Here is a 27,722-nt window from a genome sequence, read left to right as displayed (position 1 = left end):
CAGCCCAAACTGCCAGGCCAGGTCCTCCCTGGACTGGAAACAACCATCCTAAGACCGGGTTCAGGCTTTCAGCCCTCATCAGCCAGGAAAGCTTGACACCTGTGGCATGAAGAGCACGGGACCCACGTATGGGCATACCCGTTCCACTTGGGGTGACACATGCAAAAAGAACAATTGATGGACAGAATGCAGAATAATGTCATACATTCACCCCAGTATAGAGATCTGGGCCTAAATCCATTGTTGTTTTGCTCACCATGCCATTCCAGTTTGGACCCAGCCACATGCAAATCAGTCTTGACCTTGCGCCCAATGGAAACAGTTCTGCCCGAACAGTACGCCAAGTCCTCCCTGGACTGGAAACAAGCACCTAGGACCGGTTTCGGGCTTTCAGCCCTAATCAGCCAGGAAAGCTTGACTCCAGTGGCATAGAAAGCATGGGACCCACGTCTGGGAATACCCGTCCCAGTTGGGGTGACAAATGCAAAAATAACAATTGATGGACAGAATGCAGAACAATATCATACATTCACCCCAGTACAGAAATCTGTGCCTAAATCCATTGATTTTTTGTTCACCCTGCCATTCCAGTGTGGATCTAGCCATATGCAAATCAGTCTTGACACTGCACCCAATGGGAACAGTCCAGCACGAACTGCCAGGCCAGGTCCTCCCTGGACTCGATCCAGCATCCTAGGACCGGTTTCGGGCTTTCTGCACTAGACGCATCTGACACGGCAAGCTGGTGACAGGAACAACACCAAGCAGGCACGCCTGACTGCGGGTATCAGGTTTAAAAAATGAGGTTCTGATGAACATAAACTCTTCGTTTGACAGACAGCAGCTCTTTGGCAGTGCTGTGGATGACACACTACAACAGTTTAAAAAGGAAAATGAGACAGCACCTAGACTTCAAAGCTCCCATGATTTTAGCTATCAGAGAAGAGGGCCAACAGGAAGAGGGAGTTACCAGTTTTCCAGTTTGTATCAACCCTTTCAGCAATCAAGTCAACTGCAGGGAGCAACACAGCGATGGCAATTCCAGCGCCACACATGTAGTCCTTTGATGGGCCAGCAAACGGTTGGAGACAACCGTCCAGTGGTACGTACCCCACAGACATGTGAATTTCAATACAGAGTCTCCTCCACATAACACCAGTGGGCGGCAAGAATAGGGTATTTTCTCCAGGAGTGGCACAAGGTCACATCAGAGAAATAGATTATCACCATCATCCAATATGTATATTGCATTGAACTGATAAGACACCACCCAATATGGGGACAAAAGAGAAAACCACATATGTAAGAGGAAGGGTCATACTTATGATGGGCAATAAAGTAGATGATGAAGAAAGAGGCAATAGAAACGGTGACACAAAAAGAGACCAATCAGGGAAACTGCTTAACATAAAAACTGAACAAGTCTATGCACCCAATATTAAATCTCTCTTTTCTAAACAAATTCATGAATTTAGGAAGCTGGCTTTTTAAGTAGTGTGCCAATGTAGGGGCACACCATGTGCCAGAAAGTGCCTCTGTTGGATATGGTTAGCCCCCACTTTTTGTCTGGAAAATGATGTAGTTTCGACTGGAAGTGCACAAGTCCCTGCCAACCAGGTCCCATGTGGCAGATCTCTTTCCATTAACTGTACCTGTCGTTTCCACGATTGGCACCCCGTTAGCTCACATGTGAGCCCCTAGTAAAAGGTACGCCTGGTACCAAGGGCCTTGTGGCTAAAGAGGGTCCCTAAGGGCGGCAGCACGAATTGTGTCACCCAAAGGGACCCCTCACCAAGCACATGCATGGTGCCTCTGCAGCCTGCATGTGTTGGTGCAGACAAAACTTAAGTCAACATGACTTATATCCCTGTGTGCAACTGAAGCTACGGGCACCAGTGGATCGGCAATTCGTCTAAGGACGCAAACAGCGCGGATCGTGTAATTTACCGACCGCTGCACGGACAGCTTCCACAAAAAATGCGGATCGAATAATTTATCGACCGCAGACTCAAAGCCACAGGACGGGACCTCTATACGAGACCTGCCTAGACTCTCCATTCGTGACCCGGAATTCATCGACCACTCAGGCTCCTCCATAACGCCCACCCAAGCTAGCACGCATAGACCAGGAGAACCCCTCCATTGTGGGCTTAATCTAAATTGTAATACCAGGCAATATAAACTCTAAGTCCTGATGATGATCTCATTATAAATTGAGCACGGGATCGAAACGCCGTCGACTTTGTTTAGTAGACATACAGTTTAACTTGTGATTATTTCTATGTATGGACTACTCTGGGTATCACTGTCAATTTTGATGTAAAACAGTACCCAGTTCTGCTCACCCTTTCTTGCCTGAAGTAAACTGCTCTTTCTTTCTTCTATATCCTTTCCTCTAACTTCCAGTACAGCACAGGCTTGTGCTTTACTTCACACAGAAATGTTTGTTGTGAAACTGTATTTCAAACCTAAAAAACCTGTTACATTCAACAAATAAATTCCTTACCCGGCTGGGTCTAGGAAAAGAAGATATAGTTTCCGATTGTGGTCTATACTATATTGATTTTGATTAATGTTCTAGGCTTAGGACCTCTGTTTTTTGAAAATACTTGATACCCATGGTCCAAAGCCACCCAGTGGGTCCCCCTTGTTTTTTGTCAAAAAATGCCATTAGACACTGCATGAGATATAGTTAAGACTTACCTTTAGCAGGTCTTAGCCCTAATGCAGGGTGCACTAGATCACTTGTGAGGGTAGAGCAGCATGAACAAATATTTCCCTTCAATATCCTTGTCAATTTCTCAATATTGTAAGTTAGAATGGAAGCCATAGTGAGTACATGGGCTGCACACTTGTTATTACAAGTTCCCCAGCTCCATGATGGCTTCACTGAACTATAGGATGTTTGGTGCCAAACATCTCGGCATAATAAACCTACACTGATTACAGTGTCAGATTTATTAAAAAGTGCACACAGCGGACCACTTAGAGGGGTCCTCTGAAACTTACCACTCCGTGTGCTCAACGACTGGGCTGAGCCAGCCTGCTACTACCAGACAATGTTCTGACCTCATGGGGAGAATACCTGTGTGTACTGAGGCCGAGAAAAATGCATTTCCTGGCTGGAGGTGTTTACACCTCCTCCGGGTCAGGAAGTGCTATCTGTGGCTGGGATCTTCAAAGGCATTGTTGTCTTTGTAATGTGACCGCAGCCTCTCCTTTTAGAGGGAGTAGACCCCCTTCCTGTCCTCACCCCTTTTTGGTGGGAGAGCAGAGGGAAAAACATAGAAAAAGTAGGAGATATGCACCCCTCGGCCAACTCCACCACTCGGGTGCTGGAGACGAGGTACATTACCCTTTTTAATGCCCATCATCTTGAAGATGGTGGTACTCATCCAATCAGGTCTATCTCCATGTCCCCCTCCCACATGAGGTGGGCATGATAGAGGGTGTAGACACGCCAGGTAAGGGGCCCATTGGCCACTACATGTCACTCCCTTGTAACGCCCCAAAAATGTAGTATTTAGGTGGAACCCCAGACACTGAATTCTTGCTCCTGGCGACCTAAGAAGAGCCAGACACCACAGACCCGCACCAGCAGAGAAGACTGCAGAGAACTATTGAGTTGGCGCCAGCCCTGCTGGCCTGTCTGCAGCCCTCTACAATCCTGGACCAAAAAACGACACGGCCTGGAGCCCAGCGAACCTCCAGAACCTTGGGAGGACTGCCTGCCTTCGATAAAGACCAAGATCTCTGGAGAACAGGCAACCTGTTCACAAAGCAACCTTATTCCATGTCGAGTCTCTGTGACCTGAAAACCCTGAAGCCTCCCCCCCCCCCGTTCCACCTCTGCACCTGATGCCTCCGTCCCAGGTCCAAGTAGCCCACCCTTTCCAGCAAGATTTCCCAGCGCTCCAGAACCCGAGTCCCTGTGAGTTGACCTTTTCCAGACTCCTTGACGTCGCCTGTAGCCTCTCCATGGAGACACTCTGAACCGCGACCAGCTCTGAAACCGTTTCCTACACCTGAAGACACTTCTGCATCCATCATTCCGTCCTGGGCCTTGGTGAAGAGGACAAACGATGTCCCTACGTCCCAGAGCATCTCAACTTACCTCTACAGCTGTTGGTTTCCTGTGACTGGCCTCCTGCCATGCAGCCCTTTTCTTATTTGACCTGTCCCTGTTGCTTTTCATTGGGCACCCGAAGCCTCTTTGCTTCTGGTGGTGTAGTGTTGGTGCTGCCTTGTGCCCTGTCCAATGTCTGCCGCAACCCCTGGAGACTGGTCCCCCCAGCCGCTGCTACTTACCTTTAAGCAGCCTATGTCGGATTGCCCCATTTGCCATTGATTCGCATTGGGCACCTGACCTCGAACTTGGACCCTGCACCCGGCCACCCCTGTGCCGCTAGTGTTGTATTGTGGGTGCTGAATTGAACCTTGCCCAATACTAACGTTAACTTCCGAAGACTGGTCTTGTAAGTCAATGTTGCCTATACGTATGTTGAATGTTTTCTTCCTCCCTTAGGTTAACTGAGTCTGAAACTTGTAGTAAGTGACTGCTTTTTACATTGAAAAGTATTTGTTTTGCAAAACTCTTTACCTGAGACGAAGTTCTGTGGTTCTACAAAATATCTATAACCAAGTATTATTTGTATATATTTGTCTCAGATTTATTCATTGTATGTCTCATTTATTGCCCCTGTGTGTACCTCAAATGCTTAACCAACCCTCTGATTAGCCTAACTACTCGCTCACCCTACCACAAAAGAGAGCATCAGTATTATCTGCTTTGGCCTCTGTAAAGCGCCTGGGGATCCACCGAACTTTCTGCACACTATGTCTCTGCTTGGTATAGTATATAAAGAGCCAGCTTGCTACACCATGCAAAAAGTCCAGATGAACCTTATTGGTTTACAGAGTTTACTTTAGTAATCCCAAGTGCTCTATTTGTGCTTGTGTGGTCGAGCAGTTTAGGCTTATCAAAAGGGAGTGTTAAGAATTTGTTGCACACACAGAGTCAATAAATGGTACACACGCTCAAGAAGAAATCTGAGACCAGTTTAGAAAACAAACACTGATTTTTTATATAATTGTAAACACCAAGATCATCGGAGTCAGGTAAGTGCTTTCGGAATTATGAATTTTACAAAGAAGAGTAAAATGCTTAAAAAGTTTTGAAGATATGAGCCTCAAACGTGGTAATGTGAGCCTACTGGTGTAAAGACATGTACTGCATACATATACTTGCAAGCGATTGTAGAGGGTGTCCTTTAGGACTTAAGGTGCTTGGGTCCTGGTGTGTCTGCATGCAAAGGTGCTGTTCGCGTTTGTAGCTTCGAGCACTATACGGTTTAGTTCAAAGTACCTGTAACAAAAAGGCTGCAAGTGGGTGTTCAACATTGTGTCTCTAGTTGGCAGAGTTATGAACCTTGTCCAAGTAGGGACTACAATCCTAGTCCGGCTAAGCTAGTTGCACACTAAAAGATAACCTGTGCTCACCCTCTGGTCGCTTGGCACAGAGCAGTCAGACTTATCTAAAGAGACAATGTGTAAAGTAGTTCTGAAAAACACATACACAAACACACACACTCTCACTCTCTCAAAAAGACAAAAATCAAATAAATAGTACCGTAGTCATGAATTTTTAAAGAATAAACTAAAAATAGTGCTAAGAAGCCAATAGTGCTAAGGGGTTAAATGAGGTTGCGCTATACCTAGCTAAATCCAAAGTTCAGGCCGACCAAGATTGAGGGCAGGCTGCCTACAGGACTCAGACAGGTCCCGCTAACAAAGTACCATGGATGGAGCAAGAGTCGAATACTCGATGCGAGGAGGTGCCACGTCATTGTTGAGCCACTCAGTACATCGAAGCGATGTCGTCAATCGGTTCATGCGTCTGAGTAGAAGGACAATCTGTTGGTTCCGATCACCCCACAGTGGTCACCGTGTCGATTTCGGAGCAGAAACCGCTGCAGAACCCACTTCTGAGGTCTAGGACTGGAGTAGCACCTCAGGCAAGGAAGGACTCAAAGATGGCAGAGTCCAGCAGCAGGCTTGTAGGCAGTCTCTGATGGTCCTGAGACTTCAGAACAGGGGGGCAAACCAGCAAGCCCTTGGAGTCACTCTGAGTTTAAGTGGGATGGGTCCAGTCCTTGTCCCCAGCAGATCAGCAGGACAGCTCAGCAAAGCAGAGGAACAGTTGCTTCAGAATAGTGAGTCAACAGAGTGGTAATCCTTGTAGCACACAGTCTTTAATCTTGGTTGAGTTCTTCAGGGGTCCAGTAGTGTGCTCTTTTGGTAGGGTCAGGGCCTCAGCACTTATACCCAGTTGTGCCTTTTAAGTGGAGGTGACTTCTAAGCAAGCCCTTGACATGCACAGGTCCCCTTTCATCACAGTCAAATCTGCCAGGCTGTCTGTGGGGATAATCAGCCCTTTGTGTGGGACACAGGTCTATAAGTGTAAGCTCTCTCTCTCTTCCTGCCCAGGAAGAGCTATCTTAATGTAGAAGAATGCAGATGAGTTCCTTCTCCCACCCACCATTTCTGTGTTGGGGTTGTCTAGAGGGATTGCACAAAGTGTAGCTGTTGCACCTTCCAGACATGTATTGGAGACAGGCTGCAAGGCACACAGAGCAGTAAGAGCAGAGAAATGTCCTCTTTCTAAAAGTGGCCTTTCTAAAACAATAATGGTAAATCCAACTTTGCCACTAAAGAGGATTTTACATTACCATACCAAAGATATGAAACCTGATTTAGCTACTCCTTTCTCATCAGGAATTACAGCTGAAAAGTGTTTCATGAAATTCCTAAGGGTAACCTACAAGAGGAAAGTACATGTCCTGCCTTTTAGTTAAATAGTACGCTGCCCTTAGGGCTGCATAGGGCCGACCTTAGGGGTGACTTATGTGTAATGAAAGGGGAGTTGTAGGAAAGTGCCCCTTTTTTGGCATGGTGAACCCCCATCCCCCAACGTTGCCTGGTAAATGATGTGATTTTGACTGAAAGGTCACTGGGTTCCTGCTAACCAGATCCCCAGTGCCAGAGCTATCTTCCAAAACTGTACAGTTGTTCCCTCAATTGGCAAAACCTTTAGCACCCTCTTGAAGTCCCTTGTAAATTGTATCCTGATATCTAGAGCTTGGGGTACTAAAGAGGGCCCCTAAAGGCTGCAGTCCGAATTGTGCAACCCTAAGGGGCCCCTCACCAGGCCCATGCAAGACTGTCATTGCAGGCTGTGTGTCTTCGTGCACATGAAAGCGAAAACACAACATGTCACACATCAATGTGTGTACTGCCCCCTAACACTGCATGTCCTATTTGCAAGTCACCCCTACAGCTGGTCTAATAGCCCTAAGGCAGGGTGCTGAATATTACATTTGAGAGCATACCTTCATTATCAGGTGTGCCCCTGTGCCGTTATGTCATGTTAATAACATTTATTGAGCGCACGAATACCTGGAGGGGTCTTGGCGCTAAGACAGTGGTGAACCCTACATGAAAGCAACTAGTTCTGAAAAAGCCATGGTCCTTTCTGAGAGTGGTGAGTGAGCCAGCTTTTCTAATAGCAAATGTTAGCTTATTCCATAATTTTGCTGTGCTGTTTGAGATACCATTGCCTCCCCAACATAAGGTTCGGATCCTTGGAACCCTCATGAGTCTGGTGCCTGAAGAGCGCAGCTGTCTAGCTGGGCAATACCAGGAGAAAAGCTTTTTGAGAAACATTGGTCTGGTGTTGTTCAAGGCCTTGTAAGCTATGCAAAGCGCCTTGAATTTAATTCGCTGCGCCACCGGGGAGCCAGTGAAGTCTTCGAATTTCCTTGGTTACAGACTCTGATTTTGGGACATTTAGTAGAAGTCTTGCACATGTGTTTTGAATCACCTGAAGCTTTTTAGGTATTGCTTCTGGATATTTAGGTAGAGTCCGTTGCAGTAGTCTAACTTTGACTGCATTTAATTTGTTGCGCCACCGGGGAGCCAGTGAAGTCTTCGAATTTCCTTGGTTACAGACTCCGATTTGGGGACATTTAGGACAAGTCTTGCACATGGGTTTTGAATCATCTGAAGCTTTTTTAGGTATTGCTTCTGGATATTTAGGTAGAGTCCTTTGCAGTAGTCTAACTTTGACTGCACGAGTGTAGTCACAACCGTCATTTTGGAGTTGTCAGTCCTATTACTGCCATTGCAAGTGACAAGGAAGCCATTTTAAAACATGCTAGACGCTGGTGAAAACGAGTTCCCCAGCTGCATGATGGCGTCACTGGAAATATGGATGTTTGGAATAAGCATCTTTTATTGGCAAACTACACTGATGCCAGTTTTACATTTACCAATACATGCACCCAAAGGGCACCATAGAGGTGAGCCCCCTGAAAACCTGCCAGTGTCTAGTGAGCCTTCCGACTGGTTTCTGCCAGCCTGCCACCCGAGACACTGTTCTGACCTCCTAGGGTAAGAACCTTTGCTCTCAGGAGACCCAGAACAAAAGCCTGTCTGGAAAGAGGGTGTAATACGTCCCTCCAACAGGATGGCCTGCTAATTTGTCTCCTTGGCTGGTAAGCTTCAAAGAAAGTGCCGCCTTTGGAATGTGAATCTGGCTCCCCTCAATAGAGAGGAAGCCCCCTCCCCCTCCTTCCCCCCCAATGTCTAAAGCTCTCTTGGCGCCTGGTCAGGTGGGAAAATTAGCTAGTCTGGTAAGCGTGCCACCTACAGTCTAGTACCACCCCTAAGGTGGGCTACTGCGAGGTGGATACAATTTTTCAGTTAGAAGTAGCCATCTTTGTGATGGCATACTTTGGCATTCTGGGACATGGTTATGGCTACTTCCCACAGAAAGTGGTTATATAGGGGGTGTAGTGACCCCAAGGGTCAGTAGCCCATTGGCTACTGCCCTACACTTACCTAATGCCCCTAAATTCAGTATTTAGGGGAGTCCCTGTCACCAGAGAAACAGATCATGACGACCTATGAAGTAGGACATTAAGGGCCACAAAAGCAGAAGACTGAAGAGAGCACCTGACTTGGCCGCAGCCCTGATGTCCTGTCTAGCTTTCTCTGTTGAACCTGCGCCAAGGTCGAATCGTCCTGCAGCTGTGTGCCTCCAAAACCTGGGAGAACTGCCTGCCTTCAATAAAGGCCAAGACCTCCCGAAGAACAACGGAACTGTCCCCTGCATCCTGCAGAAACTCCAAAAGAAAAGACTGATGCTTCTGGAACTACCAAACCCCAACACTTTGAGGCCACAACTGCACCCGTCGCCTGCAGCCAGAGTTAAAGTGGCCCACCGGTTTCAACAAGGTCCCCCAGCCCTCCAGAGCTCAAGTCCATTGTGGTTTCTCCCCTCATGAACACCATCGCCCTCCCCATGCCTCATCCCTCCCCTTCTCACCTGCAGCTTCTGCACATAGGCCGCCTCTACCGCGACAGCTCTTGGTAAGGAAACCCAACACCTAAAAAGACCTCTGGATCCGTCGCTGTGGAGAAGATGAGCCTAGGTGTCTCTACGTCCCCGAGCATCGCAAGCCTTGAATCCTCCTGTTGGTTCACCCCTGCTGGCCTTCCAGCCAGAACCTACAGCCTCTTCTTACAGTGACCAATCCTCATTGAAACGCATTGGAGTCCAGATGCTGATGTGCACCCTACATCTCACCGCCCTCGTGCCGATGGTGGTGTACTGTTGGTGCTGCCTTGGACCTTGCCCGCCACTCACCTTAACTTGTGGAGATTGGTCCTGTAAGTCGATGTTCTGTACCTGTCTGCAGCACTTGTTCTTCCTTTCATAGCATAACATTGCATCACACAGAAATTGCAGAGTCCACTTTTTAAAGTGAAAGGAAAATAAATTTAAAAACTTACTTACTCAAACTATTTTTCTCGGATGCCTAAACATATATAAAGATACTTGAACATTTTATAAATTAGTGTGGATCTCCTTCTTGAGTCGTGTTGTCATTTATTATTTATTGTGTGTATTTGCAATTGTCTTGCACTACTCTGTGTTAAGTCTAAGGCTGCTCAGCCACACTACCCCCTAATAGAGCACTTCGAAATTGCATAGCAAGCCCCTTTCCAGTCATAAGAGAACCCCTGGACTCTTTAAAAAGTATATCAACTTATTGATATAGCACATAAAGAGCCAGCTTCCTACATTGGTGGTGCAGCGGTGGGAAAGAAGATTCAACATTTGCTGTACCACTTGGTTGATAAGTGATTTCACTAAGGAATCCAAAACTGACTTTGGTTAAAATTTTATCCGATTTTTAGGTCTTGCCTGAGCTGCTCTGCGAGACATTTAGTAAGGGCTTTAAACTTTGGAACACACACTTGTGCGTGTGCTTTTGTTTTCTTCACCTGCTATTGGCCTTTGCATGCGTCTTTCTAAGAAAGACAGCACGCAATCGACCAAAGGCGGGTGCATGTCCTGCCTTCTCTCTGCCCTGTCCTAGGGTCCGTGGGAGCGAGTGCAGCTTTCCTCCCTCGTCATGGCTCTTTAGGCACAGCATGCACTTTCAGCTCCAAACGCGGTCGCTTTCACTTTCGCGTACCGTGCTTGTTTTATTTATTTATTTACTAGAGTGCCGTAATGCCTTTCTGCACAGAACACCCCTCCCACCTCCCAAATAGCAACCAGAGCTATGCCGTGGCTTGTTTCTGATATTCTGCCCTCCTGTTTGCCCCCTTCGAGACCCTACTCTCCTATTGCATTCTGCCAGCACCCTCCTACCCAATAGTCGTCCACCACCACGTACACCACCTCATCCACCACCACCATATCCACCACATCAACCACCACCACATCCACCACCAGGTCCACCACTACCACGTCCACCACCATGTCCACCACCACCATGTCCACCACCACCACTACCACTACCACTACCACTTCCACCACCACTTCCACCACCACTACCACTTCCACCACCACGTCTACCACCACCACCACCACGTCTACCACCACCACCACCACGTCTACCACCACCACCACCACGTCTACCACTACCCCCACGTCCACAACTACTCCCACATCCACCACCACATCCTCCAACACCACGTCCACCACCACCATGTCCACCCAGATCCACCACCATCTGAAAGAGACACGTTAGTGATAGATTCCCTACCTTAGAATATCCCCAGGCGTCAGACTGGATCCGGAAAGTTTTGCTTAGCAGTACCCCTGTGCGTCAGTAGGTGGTGTCCGGCGGCTCCTCATCCGTCGTATGCGCCGAGATGACGTCACGGAGACTACTTAGGCGCCACCCATGCGCGCTGACATCAGTATCAGTTCTTTATTTTTCCGTGCCAGCACGCGCAGATCCGGATAGAGCACATACCTTAGTCATTTTTTTACTCTCTTTTTGAAACTTTTGTCCCGTGTTGGTTTTCTCTGGTGCGAGTAGGGATGCCTGGACTTAAGTCCTGCTGGACCTGCCGTCGCAATAGGTTGGTGGCGGACCCCCACAATGTTTGCGTCTACTGCCTGGAGACTGATCACGGCTCACAGGATTGTAGAGCCAGGGCCCTGAAGGCCTTGAGGGAGCAGCGCCGGAAACTGCTGGAGGCCAGGCATTTGTCCCACCGCCGCTCCGGGTCAATGGATCGTGCCCGGGACCGCTCGCAGGGCCGTAGTCGTCGCTCTGAGTCTTTGCCCTCGGATTCCGGTAAGCGACGACATAAAAAGAAGTCGAAGAAGCGCGTTCGCTCTCTGACGTCCCCCCGTCGGTCCTCGGATGCGGACGAGGGGGACAGGGGTTCTGCCCCTGCGACTCCCTGGGAGTCCGGCTGCCCGTCGGCGACTCCTGAACAGGTGCAAGAGTTTCTTGCTGCCATGGACCGCCTTTTTAGGCTTTGGGCTCCCGCCGGTGCGCCTTCGGGCCCTGCAGTCCCGTGTCCAAATCCTGTTGGCCCAGCTTCGGCGCCACAGGATCCTGCGCCGTTGGCTCCAGCGCCACGAGGTCCAACGCTGCTGGCTCCGGCCCCAGCGCCGCACTCTGCTCCGCTTCCGGCCCCACAGTGGGTGCCATTAGTTCCACCCCTGCCCCGGTTCCAGGACATTTTTTGTTCCTACCTGGGATCCGCATTGGGATGCGGCGCCTGTCCGGCCGGCCGACGCCGTTCACGGGCCGTTTGCCCCTTCTCCGGCTCTTCCACCGCAACCGGCTCCTACTGTGGCACAGGTGGAGGAGGACTGGGAGGGGTCCGAGGACCCTTTTGCCCGGCAGTGTGACTCTGAGCAGGACTGCGTGGATGATCTGGAGGACCCAGGTGACCTCGATGTCTCTTCTGACCCGGGGTCTGCCTCTACCCCGCCCACGATGGAAGAGAACGCTTCCTACACGATGGTTCTCTGTAGGGCTGCTGAGGTCCTAAACCTCGATCTTCCTACGGTGACCCTCAGAACTAACCTCCTCACCGAGGTGCTCCTCCAGACTGCTTCTTCTTCGCTGGAGACGCTGCTGCTCTTCAATGACGCCCTCATGACGTCCTGTCGGGTACCTGGTCGCGACCGGCTACAGGGGCCCCTGTGGATAAGAATGTTGCCAGGCGTCACCTCCCGGCGCCTGGTGACCCTGCCTTTCTGACCACTCACCCTAGGCCTGAGAGTCTGGTCCTCCAGGCCTCGACGTCGATGAGTGCCTTTCCCACGGCTCTGCCGGACAAGGACTCTAAGAAGTTGGACCAGCTCGAAAAGCAGCTGTTCTCTTAGGCCAGCTTAGGGCTGCGGTCGGTGAACACCGCCTGCTTATTGGGCTGTTATTTCCATGCGGTGTGGGATACCGTTGCTCAGGTGTTTCCACAGTGTCCAGAGGAGGTCCAGGCTGTACTTTCCCTGGCTGAGGATAAGGATGCAGCTAAGTTTGCCATTCGGTGTGGTTTGGACTCGTTGGGCAGGGCGATTACTAAGACTGTGGCGCTGCTTCGCCACGCCTGGTTGCATTCTACTGGGTTCTCACCCGATGTCCAGAGCTCGCTCATGGACATGCCTTTTGACAACACTTGCCTGTTTGGCGATAAGTCGGACAGTGCACTGGAGCGTTTTAAGTCCTTGGGTCTTTCTGCAAAAATCCCGGCCACTGCTGGTTTTCGTTCCTTTTGTGGCCATGGCAGAGGCGCTCAGGCACATTCGGTCAGCAAGCCTGTGCAGCACCAGCATCAGCGCGGCCGCGGCTTCCGCAGAGGCGGGTCTGGGAATCAGCATGGGGGTCAGTCCACCTCCAGCCCCGCTGCTTCTACCTCCAAACCTTCCTAATCTGAGCTTCATGGAGCACCCCACGCCGGTGGGTGGCAGGATCCGCCCCCACCTCCCTCACTGGCGCGTCATCACATCGGACAAGTGGGTGTTGCAGATCATTCACATGGGTTACTCCCTTCCCTTTCAGTCCACCCCCCAGCCATGCCACCTCAGTGCCACCGCATGTCGGGGGAACACTTGGCACTACTCCGGCAGGAAGTCATGACCCTCTTGGCCAAGGAGGCCATCGAGTGCGTTCCTGGGCCAGAAGTACGGAGTGGTTGTTATTCCCACTACTTTCTGGTCCCCAGGAAGGACAAAGGGGTTCTGCATCCTATCTTGGACCTCTGGAACGTCAAGATGCTGACTCTGACGCAGGTCTTGACTGCCCTCGACCCTGGAGACTGGATGGTAGCTTTGGACTTGCAGGACGCATATTTTCACAACCTCGTCCTGCCGGCCCACTGGCGTTACCTGTGGTTCGCGGTAGGCCAGGAGCATTTTCAGTTTGCCGTGCTCCCCTTCGGCCTTACCAGCGCCCCTCGGGTGTTCACGAAAGTGATGGTCGCAGCTCATCTGCTCAAGTCAGGGGTGTCAGTCGTCCCCTACCTCGACGACTGGTTGTTGAAAGCGGGCTCTCCCCAGGCAGTCGTTTCTCACCTTCAGACTACAGCCGACCTTTTGCATTTGCTGGGGTTCTCCATCAACATGCCAAGTCGCACCTCAGTCCCTCTCAGTAGCTCCTCTTTATCGTAGCGGTTCTGGTTCGACGCGGTTTCGGGTCTATCCTCCCAAGCAGCGAGTCCGGGATATTCAGGCTATGATTCCGATCTTTCAGCCTCTATCCCGGGCTGCAGTCAGGATGGCCCTCCGGCTCCGGGGCCTGATGGCCTCCTGCATCCTGCTAGTGCATCTTGCAGACGGCATATGCGGGCTCTGCAGTGGGACCTGAAGTTCCAGTGGACACAGCATCATGGCAACCTGTCCGATCATGTCCAGATCTCGGAGGGCATTGCACGACAATTGTAGTCGTGGCTCACGAATCGCAATTGGGTCGATGGCAGATCCCTCTCCCTTCCCCAACCGGAGCACACAGTGGTGACGGATGCGTCCCTCCTGGGAGAGGGAGGCCACTTAGGAGAGGCGGAGATCAGAGGCCTCCGTTCTGCAGCGGAGTCCCGGCTCCATATCAACCTTCTGGAGCTTCGGGCGATCAGACTTGCACTGAAAGCATTCCTTTCCTCTGTCCTTGGAAGTGTAGTGCAGGTGTTTTCATGGACAACACCACCTCCATGTGGTATTAAAACAAACCGGGCTGGTGGGGTCCTGGACCCTTTGTCAGGAGGCTCTGATCAAGCTTACTGATGGAGATTTCATACTCAGTAAGATCTTTTCTCTCAGCATCACTAAGCTCAGGAAGGTGATCAAATACATCCTGCCCTTCTGAGCCCAGGCAATGCAAAAGAAGAGAGAGAAGTTCTGCGCTCAGCACTAAGACTTACACCACAAACCCTGGCATAGCGTTCAAAAACCTTTTTCCACTCCTGCCATATTTAATGGCAGGCTCACCGGGTGACATTAGGAAAAAAAGGGGGGCTGTCACATTCTGCAAGACTTACCAGGTAAGGAATAGATTATTACACTCTACTGTGTGTGTATGTCTCAGAAGTCACATGCAGCGTAAAGATAACCGCACAAGCGTGTGCAAGCGTAAAAGTAGAGTGTGTGCGTGTCACAGATGTGGCACACAGCGTAATGAAAATGATGCAAATCATGTAAGAGAACAGTTAGTAAATACAAGTGCAAGTGTGTGCGTATCACAGACGTGGCACACAGCGTAACGATAATGATGCAAATTACGTAAGAGAACAGATAGAAAATGCAAAGCTAAGGTGTGCACTTCACTGTGTGCGTAATTTGTTTAATTCTTGTGAACTTGGAAAGCTATATTTGTACTTATAATGAATAAGCGGTGAGCATATCACCGAGTGAAAAATGGTTGAAAATATAGTTAAAACAATAGTACCGTCTTTAAGATCCCATGATGTCTGAACGACTACTCGCCTTGCTCCGTGTGAGAAAAGAAAAACGGCTTTCAGTGAAAATTTTACGGCTGGTTGCTAAGGAACGACCAAGCGCCAAGATGGCCGCCACGCAAGGTCACGTAATGACATTGCGTAAGGATTAGCGTGGTTCAGAAGTGTGTTGTTCATGTCATGGAACATCTCATGGCACAGCATTCTGAAGACGACGAATCGTAGCTGAAGAGTCGAGTGAGGACGCTCCATAGCCCAATGAAATTAGCCCTGGAATTCTCGAAGAATGGAATCCGGTGTCATTTGTAAGATGCAGGGAGATGGAGGGCCCTTCCAACAGTTTTTTTAAGGTACAAATTACATTTTCTATGACTGTACCATCAAATTGTCATTCAGGTTGAAAACAAATCAAGAAACTTGAAGTGCCAAAGATCGCAAATCCCCTAGATTAAAACAACATGCAGCGTATTTTCACTCTGTGACCACACACTAAAGTTGCATCCTGTAATATCTGGGTGATCTAACATATGGCGAAGATAAACAATTAGTCCAAAGTCTTCCTCTGTTTGCTCATAAACAAAGTTTGGCAAATAGAGGAACAATGCTTGTGTGGATTTCCAAGCACTCAGGCCAAAAAGGAAAAGAGCTGTTACGAAGAGCGAGCTGTCAATATAATGCCAACCCACACTAGCTGAGACCAGGAGCACTCACAAGGGCCCACAAAGGTGGAGGTAGGGACGAGCCCGCGTCGAGTAACAAACACCAAGGGAAAAGGTGTTGCCAAACGCGGCGAAAGCTCCCAGTCCCCTTCACAAAGTAAAGTAGTAGTACAGTACCTTGAGGATGAGGTGCAAGAACACACATGGATATCACCACAAATTGTCACCCAGATTTTCAGCATAAAGTAGTTGATGATGATGCACAGATTCCATTTCACCACAGATTTTCACTCAGATTTTCAGCATAAGGTAGTTGATGTTGAGGCTGTTGGGTCCTCCCACTTTCCAGGTGCCGACTACGCCAGTGTAAGATCCTCATGCAGCTGGAAAGGATGATGCAGGACACAAGGATGTAGAAAGGATGTTCAGGTTTAATCCAAGAAGAAGGAAGACCCATTCAGGCCTCAGCCAGTCAGGGTAACAGCTCACAAGTATTTTAAATAAAACATTCTAACCAAGGAAATTAAGAACATAGGTAACAATGGCACCGTAGCACCATGACATCATAGACTTGCAAGTCTCAGATGCCACACCCTCCTCCTATGGGGTATGGCTTTGGTATCTATTCTAAGTTAAGGAATCTGCGGCTAGATGTCTCTATCAGATGGGGGAGTTACTTACCTTCGGTAACAATATATCTGGTAGAGACACTGTCTAACTGCAGATTCCTTAATGCCCGCCCATCCTCCCCGCTCTGCAAAGGCCTTTTCATATGGTTTTTTTCCACCTAGCCCCGCATTCTGGTGGCCTTGGTCTTCCGGAGGTGTGCTCTTGCACCTCACTCTGGGGTAGGGTGTGTTGTTCTGCTTGGGGCTCTTCAGACCCCCCTGTCCTAGTGTTTGGTTGGTGGCGTGTTATCGCACCTTCCTTTGGCACAGGGGGCGTGGTTTGGCTTTGGAGCCCTTTGGCTCTCCACTCCATTCACGTTTTAAGGTGGTTTAGGTCTATACTTTTTATTAACTTCTCATGTTCCACCTGTGCTCCTCACGCGTGGGGTTATTCTGTTTTTCATTCCCTCCGAACTCCTTTCACTGGCAGTCAGTTGGGTTGGGTTCTCTTTGGTACTACAGTCCTTAAATCTCTGGAGGGTGTGTGAAGTGGACTATCTAGTGGTCGTTCACTTCTAATTACTTGTCTTGCAACATGTTGCTTCAATATTGTGGTTCTTTAATTTCACTCCTGTGATGACAAGCTGTGCCTGGCTTGTCATATCTTTTGTGCCGCAGTTGTTGCCCCTCAAGGTGGGGCACGGCTTGGCACTTCGTTGGGCCTTGCTCGCAGCACGTACTCTGTGAGCTCCTTTCAGTTCCTCTGGGTACTGGGTGCTTTTTCAATGATTTTGTTCTTTTGTAGCACACTGTTCCTATGCTATCGCAGTTTCTCGCATGGCTCTGCGTTGTTGCGCGGAAAACTTTCCTGCAGAAAACTGACGTCAGCACTCCGGGAGGGGCTTATTTGGCTCCATTGACGTCTCTTCCGTTGACGACGTCAGGACGGAGCCGGCGACGCCGCTTCCCGGCATGCAGAGGTATAGCTGGAGAAAAAGGATTTTCCGGATCTAGTCTGATGCCTGGGGAGATATTCTAAATTAAGGAATCTACAGCTAGACTGTGTCTCTACCAGATATTGTTACTGAAGGTAAGTAACTCTCCCTATACCCCCTAGAGCGCATTCCACTCGCAAGATAGGGGCTACTATGGCCTTCTTAGCAAACGCTCCCATAGTGGACATTTGTAAAACTGCAACATGGTCTACACAGCACACATTTACAAAACACTACTGTGTAGATGTGTTGGCAAAACAACAAGCTAATGTGGGCCAAGCAATACTTAAACTATTTCAGACAACTGAAACAGCTACAGGTTAGGCCCCACTTTGAGAGATTACTGCCTAATAGTTTATGCAAAGCATGCAATCTACAACCCACATGCCTCAACCGATAACGTTACTTACCAAGTAAACGTCTGTTCTTGGCATGTACAGCTGTTGATTCAAATGCGCCCACCCGCCTCCCTGTAGCTGCTGCAGTTTCTGCCTTTAGTATAGTTACGCACCAATGGACATCTCTTTTCTACTCTTTCTAACTCCATTCTCACCCTCTGCGGGTAAACCATCTAACAATGGAGTCGATGCCCATGCGCACTATCGCCAAAAGGAGGAGTCACCTACCTCGTGACTAGAAAAGACTTCTTCGAAGTAAAACAAACTGCAAACATCCGGACCCAACACTAGATGGCACGAGTATTCAAAGCATGTGAATCTTCAGCTGTACATGTCAAGAAAAACATTTGCTGGGTAAGTAACGCTATCCTTTCTAGTGTTCTTCCTTTGAGAACACGTTACTTTGAGTGATCCTCATCTGATTTCCTGATGTGCTGAAGCTATTTAGTCGTTTGAAGGAAGGACTCTTTTCTATCTCTCCCTTCAGTTTTCTATTTTTTTATCCTATAGTGGAGTACTAACTACTTACTGTTTTTAGAGTCTGTATTTCTTATTATGTACAGGAAGGTTTTCTGGTTGTACGTTTTGGATACAATTCTGCTCTTTGTGAGGGTGCAGATTATGTAGCAATATTTTTGCCTGTCTCTGGTTAGGAGACAGTGTCTTCTTCACTGGCTCATATATGTATGGGGTCTTTGTATTGGCATACATATTCATTGGGCTGTGAGTATGCAGATTCAAATATGTGTTTTGTATATATTTGAATACACATATTTTTGGCAGATGTATATTTGTATATTCGTTACCTTTCTGTTGGGATACAGGTGGTATTAGATTTTAGATCCATCTTTTCTAGCTGGCAGCTTATTTATATATGCTGTTCTTCCATTCCACCTCTTTGTGGTTACATGCTAGGTGAGCCTCGCAGTTCGCTCTGGCGGTCATTCTTCTTCTTCAAGGATAGATCTTGATGTTAGCAGTTCTTCTGCATATTTTTTCTCTGTCAGACAATTGCATGGATTCTTCTTTATCCATGTTCCGCCATTACCTTGTTTAGAAATCCCTTGTCTGAGGGTTTTGCAGACTCATGGCCCCTATATTCTGCCAGTGATTTTTACACATGCCAAATATGATTGGCAATCTTCAGCTGTGATAATGACGGTGCTTTCATCCTTGCTCTCTTTCTTTGCCTGATAGACACCGCTTTCACCTTTATTCTATTTTTCTTTTCCCTCTTTTTTGTACGGCACAGGCTTGTGTCTTGCTATTACGTTTGTATTGTAGGATTGAACATTGTTTCTTGATAAAATAAACTCCTTTCCCGGCTGGGTTTGGAAACTTTATAACGTATAGCTTTCCATTGTGTTTCTATACAGTATTGTTTTTTGGATTCTAAAATAAGCTAAGGACCTTTGTTCATTATAACGTTGTTATACCCATGGTACTTAGCTATCTGTTGGGTCCCCCTTGTGTCTTAAAAAAACATTTTTGATAAAATAAACTCCTTTCCCGGCTGGGTTTGGAAACTTTATAACGTATAGCTTTCCATTGTGTTTCTATACAGTATTGTTTTTTGGATTCTAAAATAAGCTAAGGATCTTTGTTCATTATAACGTTGTTATACCCATGGTACTTAGCTATCTGTTGGGTCCCCCTTGTGTCTTAAAAAAACATTTTTGTGGCCGACACCATTTTATATAAAAAGAAAAAAGAGAATGACTGTGGCGTCTTTCACTCTGGTCATCCTGTTCCTGCTGATTTCCCTCTAGATCAGCGGCCCGTTGTGAGTCCCTAGTTCTCACTGTTTTGCTGTCGAAAACCTTACATTAGATTGGCGTTTGTTTCACCTTCAGACTTCCTAATCCATGATTTCACTACATCCTTTGGGGCGTGTACTTGTTGGTACGACTGATGGTTGTGTATGGATGAAATTTGTTCCCCTTCTCTGCAATAACATTTTACTGTGCCTACAGGAGGTTTCAGTTTACTTACCAGTGCTGGTCTATTTTTTGTTTAGTCCGGCTGGTCCTTCTAGTCAAAGGATTATTTTACCTGTTGAGGATTGAATACTATTGTCTGAATGTTGTCAGATGTCTTTTGAGAGAGTTTTTCCTGTTTTCCTTGAGACTTCTGGTTTTCTGTGCCTCCAGGGTTGTTTTCTTTTTGCATTGTCTGTAGTCTTAGTCACGTTTTTTATAACGAGCCATGCTCTTTTTCATCTACTTCCTACGTATGTCTGGTCTTGGTTAATTTTGACCAGTTGGTTCTCTTGAGAACTTTTGTAGGATTAGTTTGCAGACCCTCCTCGAGTGTGTATAGCTATCTTATTTGATTCGCAAGGTAGTGAATCTGCGCCTAAGTGTCTCTATCTGATGAAAAACGTACTTACCTTTGGTAACAATGTATCTGGTAGAGATATAGTCTAGTCACAGATTCCTTAACGCCCTGCCCTTCCTCCCCGCTCTGCTAACCACATATGATGTAGGGGTTATTCCCCTTTAGTACTGGTTTTATACTCCAGGGATCACTGATTCATATAGTGGCATGACTTAACAAACCATGTAGTCTTACCTCATAGGTCTTTATCTGGTATTACCATACCATTTGTTTCCATTTGGGAGTTAGTGGGAGGTGTTGTCTTTTGCAAGGCTGGTTTACATACCAGTCCCAGGGTTTCACGTAACCTGTGCGTCGGTGATTCATATGGTCTTTGCCTTTAAGCCCTTGGCCTGTGTTGTAATTCCATTTATTGCTACTTTATCATTATTGTTTTAAATATTTTTTTTTTATCTTTTTGGCTCACTGTTTCCACAGCCAGCTTCTATAGTAGCTCCGCGTTCTGCTCGGAAGGTTTCACAGAAGAAACTGACATCCGCACATCGGAGGGGACTTAAATGGCTCTATTGACATCACATTCGGAGTCAACATCACCATAGACCCATACGACGCTGTTCCGTGACACACACAGGTAGTTCTGAAAAATTTCAGGATCCAGGGTGACTCCCGGGGAGAATTTGAAAGTTACAGAATCTGCGGCTAGACTATGTCTCTACTAGATACATGGTTAATGAAGGTAAGTAACTTTTCCATTTGATACCTAACATTCCATATTTCAGTGAAGCCATCATGAAGCTGGGGTACTCCTAATGACGAGTGTCCAGCCCATGTACTTACTATGGCTTCCCTGGTCAATTACAATATCCAGGAGTCGACAAGGATATTGCAGGGGCATATCTGCTCATGCAGATATAACCTCACATGAGATATAATGCACCCTGCCTTAGGGCTAAGGCACGCTAGAGGGGTGTCTTACCTCTATCTCATGCAGTGTCTATGGGCATGGCACACAGAGATGTTTGCCATGTCGACTCTTTGGTTTTGACTGCACCAAGACACGCTGGCTGCAGTGACAGTGTGCATGTGCTTGGTGAGGGGTCCCTTTGGGTGGCACAGTTCGTGTTGCAATTCTTAGGGACCCTGTTTAACCACAAGGCCCTTTATACTAGGGACACCTTTTATGAGGGACTTGTATGTGAGCTAAAGGGGTGCCAATTTTGGAACAAAAGGTACAGTTTAGGGAAGGAGATCTAGCAAAGGGGACCTGGTTGGCAGGGACCCTGTGCACTTCCAGTCGAAAATACATCATTTTCCAGGCAAAAAGTGGGGGCTAATCATGTCCAAAAGAGGCACTTCCCTACAGTGAGTAATCTGTCATTAGAAGTATCTATCATAAGAAAAAGTTACTTTCCTTTAGTAACACTCCTTTTGATAGATACACTATCAATCCCCAGATCCCTCACCAAGCCTCCTACCTTCCAGTCTGTGACCTGGGCTCTTGTTCTATCTAATAAGAGCACAAGTTTGAGATCTGCACACTGGTTAATGCAAATTTGCTTTTTGACTTAGCGTCTGGTGGCTCGGACAACCTAGAAAACAACTGACGTCAGTGTGCAAGGGTAGCAGTAATATATGACTCTGTTTGTCACATCCAGGTTGGGTGACGTCTCACAGAGTCACACAATGCCACATTACAACACTCAGGGTACTCCTGAAGATTTTCCGGATTCAGTCTGACAATTCAAAAGGTGATGAACGCCAGAAAGATCGTTAACGAAGGAATGTAACTTGTTCGTCTGGTCACAGTGTCTTCCACTCGTCATTTGAGTGGACTCCAAGCATTCTTGGTGTAGCTGTCCTATATATCATTTTTCCCAGATAATGTGATGTTGATGACTTTGGTGGTCTTTTTGCCAACATTGTTGACTGATTTTCAGATTGGGCCATCCATTACTCTCTCCCCTTTCTTTGTTTCGCCTTCAAAATGGAGAGGGTCTACTATTGTTTTTTTTTTTAAACTATTTTTTATTTATTTTCATCATGGTGGTAAAACACAATATACATCAACGCAGTGAACCCGTTGCGAGTTCTTTACAAACATGTCAAAGATCGTATTTGACAGGAGTAATTGGTTCATAACATGAATACATGAATAGTTACAAAACTGTAGTCATAACCGTAGGAATCCTTTGCAGTGAATCCCTTCTCGGTCCCTCCCACCCGCATGCCACACTAGGCATTCTTCAACAGGGATGTAGCTTGGAGAAACTCTTCCTAAAGGTTAGGAATCTAAGATTGCAAGTATCCATTAGAAGAATAAGTTACTTACCTTCTGTAACACTCTTTCTGATTAATATTCTGCCTAACTGCAGATTACTCAATGCCATCCCTGGAATGTTCTCTATTTTCCCCATCCAAAACGGTCTCAATTTAGGAATTTGCACAAACGGAGTCAAAGAAATTGATGTCAACACACAGGGTAACTTATTTGCTTCATCATCACTTCCAGGGCGGCACAAAGCCAACACAAAACCGCATGGCATCAACAACCGGCATGCAGGTGTAATGCTGTTAAAATCGTCCAGATCCAGTCTTGCACCTGGGGTTTATTTTAAAGGTGAGGAGTCTTCTGGTAAATAGACTATCTACCAGAAAGAGAATTATTGAAAGTAAGTAACTTGTTTGTTTGGATTCTTCAACGCGTGCCCTTTTCTGATTTTTTTAAAACTTCCCTAATAGTCCCAATCATATGTTACCTGTCTTATATGCTCCTTTTGCTTTGTGTTTTCATCTCATTAGAGTATTGTCCCAGACCTAAGTTATACTGTTCGCTCCCCAATGCTGGACAAATGGGAAGGAATTAAACAGTTGAAAGCTGCTCTTTGGGCACTGGTAAGAATACACTTGTAGTTGTTTAATGTGGTGTCATCATTCTACAATTATCTTGCAAATGTTTATAAATATGGTCAATCTATATTTGTCTAGGTAAACTTAACATATTTCAAAGCTATTAATTGAAATATAGATTAAATCCTTTCAGAATCTGAGATTTTTCCATTGGAAATGTTAGAACTGCTTTGAATATTTTGAAATTGTTCTGCGAGGCTTTCATACTGTAGTTATTTGTTTTATTACTGTTTTCATTGCCAAAATGCTAGTTAATTCCTTTGCAGGTGGGTTAAATGCTATATTAGTGTGTGATAACTTTGGCACCTATAAGATAATGTTTTTCATTTATCTTATGCCTTTACAGTCTTCAGGTCTAAAGGGGGTTCTGAAGAAAAACTGGAAGTTTCCATTGTGAGGTATAGGCCAGCAGCTGCAACTTTTGCAGCAATCACAAATGAATTAAATTAATTTACAAAACCTGTACACAAACCTGATTTAGTAGGAATAAAGCTATTCCTGAAGAACTAAATGGCCTGTGGTTTTTCTCAAAATACTTTGTTTTTCCCAAAATAAACAAGGGCATGAGGCAATATTAGACCTTCATGACCTGAATCTGTTGCTTGCAGGTTGGGAATAAGATGGAATCTGTAGGTGTAATTTATGTGTACATAAACATTCCAATTACTAAAGAATATTTTCTGGTTCCTTATTTGTGCAATCAAGAATCAACATCATTAATACATCCAGCCTGAACTCTTCTCCCAAGGTGTTCACAAAGGCTCTGTCTGGACTAGGCCTACTTTGTCTCTTCTTATGGGAGAATGTTCAACTGGTTTGCCAGACTCGCTTTTTGATAGAGGTTATCTGTCAATGATATGTAGTTTCATCTGATTTCATCACTTACCATTCAGTTTGTAGGAATGGTAATAGATTATAGATCTAGAAATTATATAGATCTCCAGATGATAATGTCTTTAAAATCAGGTAGATAAATGATTTTCAGCTGTCCAGTGTCTATAGTGTGTTGTTTCCAGAGGCCATATATTCCTATGGCCTCTTCTATCCATTTGGTTCCTTTGGCTCAGCTGTCAATAACAGTATTGTTTAGCTTGGAACTGGAGATAGTCTTATAAACTACAGTTCAAGAAAAACATAATTTTCTGAGCAGTGTTGCAGTCTGTCATTGATGTTATAGAGTTGAGCAAATCAAAGCTTTCATTGATTAAAAATATCTTATGGTGATTATTGTACTATCATACTACAGTGCATGTTGTACGCTTTTTTCCTTCCTGGCAACTGCATGCCTGTTGTGAAGAAGAGAGAACAAGCAAAGTAATCCCCTACTCGTCACACAGATGATGGACTGTTTGGCTCAACCTAGACTTTGAAAGCGCTAGTGATTGTGATACAGCCATGGAATACGATATCCCATATTGAGGTGTTACTAGAAGTGTTAATGGCATCCTAGGAGAAATCCTTATCGGGCCCAGCATTTAAAAGACCTCTTCTCCATGGGCTTTTGCCATTCTGTTCCAAGTTTTATTCAACACAAACGTCTTTGGAAGTTGGATGGTGGTGCAAACATCCTCTTCAAAGCTAAACCTCAATGCCCCCCACTCTCCTAGCCATTCTGGACCATGTGTCCAATTGACTTAATTTCTTGGGCTAAACGTTTTTACCTCTGGGAAACTTAGAATGGTGCCCAGTGTGAAATGTTTAATTGTATAATATGACCACACATTGTGGGATGTGGTGAGAAAGCCAATGATCTGGGAAACTTAGCAGGGTGCCCAGTGTGAAAGGCTTAAATGTATAATACGACCACACATTGTGGGATGTGGTAAGAATGTCAATGACAAGCCTTTCAGATCATTTGAAGAAACCATACACCATTTCCGAACTAGTGATGTGACTTAGATACAGTTATCGAATGTACTGACCCCTCGCTATTTTGTTCACTCGCTACAATCACTATTGTGGAACACATTCTCTATTCCTTCTGGGCAGCCAAACTCGGACTACACCCTCCACCGCAGGGGGAGGGGGGCTTAGCAAGTCACAAGGGGTCGAGACTGCTAACAGCATAATGCGGTTATTTGCTCCTTTGGAAGGAAGCAACATGACACTGGAAAATGATAAGCACAAAGAGCATATATTATAGATGAGGACTGCAGCAACACTCGTGAGGAGGCACGCAATCACTCCAGGAACTGATAAATACAAAACACGGAGCTTGGTCGAAAGTTCACAAAAGACTTGCACCGTAAATTTGCCACTGCCCAGCGTGAAAGTATTGAGCTCAGCATACCTACAGTGAGGTCTTATGTAATTTTGGGAGCCATTAGGAGCCATATCTCCTTACACTGTCTAGTGCCCAAGATAGATTTTTTATTACACTCTTCAGATTTAATCAACTTTACCATCTTTTAGCCTCTCTTTCTGATAGATACATCTGCCAGTGGATTCCTCACCTTGTGAATATCCCCCTGCGTCAGCAACGTTCGGAAAACTCTTTTGTAGCACGCCGGCGTGGACAACGTCACAGGAGCACGGCATCGCGCGCGACTCCGGCTGACGTCACCGACTCCTTATTAGGCCTACGTCGGCGTGATGACATCAGTTCCCTTTTTTCCGCGTCGTCGACGCTAACGGTTTCTTGGGATTTCTTGTGTTGCGGATAGTAACTTTGTTGCTATTTGTTTGTTTCTGTATCTTTTTCGAGCTGTTGTCTTTCTTCGAAGATGTCGTAGAAGAAGACAGGTTTTAAGCAATGCGGATCGTGTGCCAGGATGATGTCCATTACCGATCCACATAATGATTGCTTGTGGTGTCTGGGCTCGGACCACGATGTCGGAGGCTGTCGATCCTGTTCTAAGATGAACCTGAAGGCTTTGCGAGAACGAGAGGCTAAACTCCTTCTGGCCAAGGTAAAAGTGAAGGATGCCAAGAGGTCTTCGAGGTCAAGATCCAGACGCTCGAGGTCGAAGCCAAAATCGAGGTCGCAGACGAGGCCGAAGACGAGGTCGAGATCTCGATCGGAGTCTGCGTCGAAGTCGGCTTCGGGACATGCTTCTAGTTCCTCGAAGAAAAAACATAAGAGGAAGAAGCATAGCTCGAGGCACCATTCATGCAGGAGTCAGACTCGAAGAAGAGGTCTTCATCTCGTAAGCATCATAAGGACTTAATGTCTCCCTCGCCATCTCGTGAGCCTGAAGGTGAAGCCTCGCCTTTTCAGTCTCGAGCGCCATCTCCGGATCCGGGACCGGATCCATGCCTGTCTTCTGCGCATGAGGAAGAAGATGTTGAAGAACCTCAGGCTTCGGCGACTCCGGTGCATCATCGAGAGGAACAGGAAGGTCAAGAAGAAACGATTCCAGTGCAGCCTCCTACGGAGCAGCCAGTGGGTTTGTACCCTCCGTTTCCTGGTCCTGAACAGGACCCCTCGCATTTCCTTAATGCTATGTATGGCGTGTATGCGAGAGCAATGTACCCCACTGGTGCACCCGCTGGTCCCATGGGTCCATTGTCGTATAACTTGGGTGTCACTCAAGCTTACGCTCAGCGCCTTTTCTGCCGTTCATGCCGACGCCATATCCACCTTGGCTTGGCGCCGCCGAGGTCATTGACTCCGCACACGGCTTCGCCGGCTCCGGAGCGACCTCGGGATCGGATTCGAGACTCGACGCCGGTTCCAGCTTCCCATTCTCCGGCTGTTCCAGCTCCTCACTCGACGCCGGCCCGACTCCGTCGGAGTCGCTACCGGATCCGACGACCTCTGTTCGAATGGAGTGGTCGAGGCGTAGAGCTCAGCGTCTCTTGGAAGAGAAGGAATATGATGATCCAGAAGTGGAGGAAGGTGAACTTCAGGATCAGGAAGATTATTTTGAGGAGCTACATAGTGCAAGTGGTTTGGAATTTTCGCCTGAATGGGGGTTACCTGCAGTTTCTGATGCACCCTCTAAGGATGTGGCTCCATACCATGTTGTGATTAAAAAGGCTGCAGATTTGCTGAACTTGACTTTGCCTTCTGTGGAGTTTAAATCGAACATCCTTACTGAGGTTCTACATTCACCTTCTTCAGTTGTTGAGCCGACTCTCCCGTTCACTGAGGCTCTCACTGAACTGATATTGGAAGTCTGGAAAAAGCCTTTGACTGCTCCTGCAGTGTCTAGAACAGTGGTGAGACGCTATATGGTGGCACCTGGTGACCCTGAGTTCTTAACTTCTCATCCTTCGGCAGAAAGTCTGGTTGTTCAGGCGGCTTGCTCTAAGAGGACGGCAGGTGCTTTTCCCCAGGTTCCAGGGGATAAGGACTCTAAAATGTTGGATCAGAGTGCTAAGAAGGTATTCTCGTCCAGTAGCATGGCCCTGAAATCGACAAATGCTACTTGTCTGCTGGGCAGATATATACATGCTTTAATGGACACGGTTAAGCAGTTGTCATCTAAGCTTCCAGAGGAGGATAGGAAGAACTTCAATGAGGTAGTTTCTGACACGCAGGCTGCAGCTCGCCAGGTGATTCAGAGTGGCATGGACACTGCGGACACTGTGGCTAGAATAATGGGATCTTCA

General features: G+C 47.0%; 1 protein-coding gene across 3 annotated transcripts in view; it reads left to right on the top strand.

Annotated features, from left to right (window-relative positions):
- The window catches only part of RICTOR (RPTOR independent companion of MTOR complex 2), a 1,600,666-nt gene that overhangs the window by 678,894 nt on the left and 894,050 nt on the right, over nucleotides 1-27,722 (top strand). For all 3 annotated transcript variants that reach the window (XM_078674985.1, XM_078674984.1, XM_078674983.1), the window contains exon 28: nucleotides 23,061-23,153. In XM_078674985.1, the coding sequence (XP_078531111.1) occupies nucleotides 23,061-23,153 (93 nt within the window). The remainder of the gene's footprint in view (nucleotides 1-23,060; nucleotides 23,154-27,722) is intronic.

Source organism: Lissotriton helveticus, chromosome 2_1, assembly GCF_964261635.1.
Source record: "Lissotriton helveticus chromosome 2_1, aLisHel1.1, whole genome shotgun sequence".
Taxonomy (NCBI): Eukaryota; Metazoa; Chordata; class Amphibia; order Caudata; family Salamandridae; genus Lissotriton; species Lissotriton helveticus.
The sequence above is the reverse complement of the archived record's forward strand: the minus strand, read 5'-3'. Positions and strand labels throughout refer to the sequence as shown.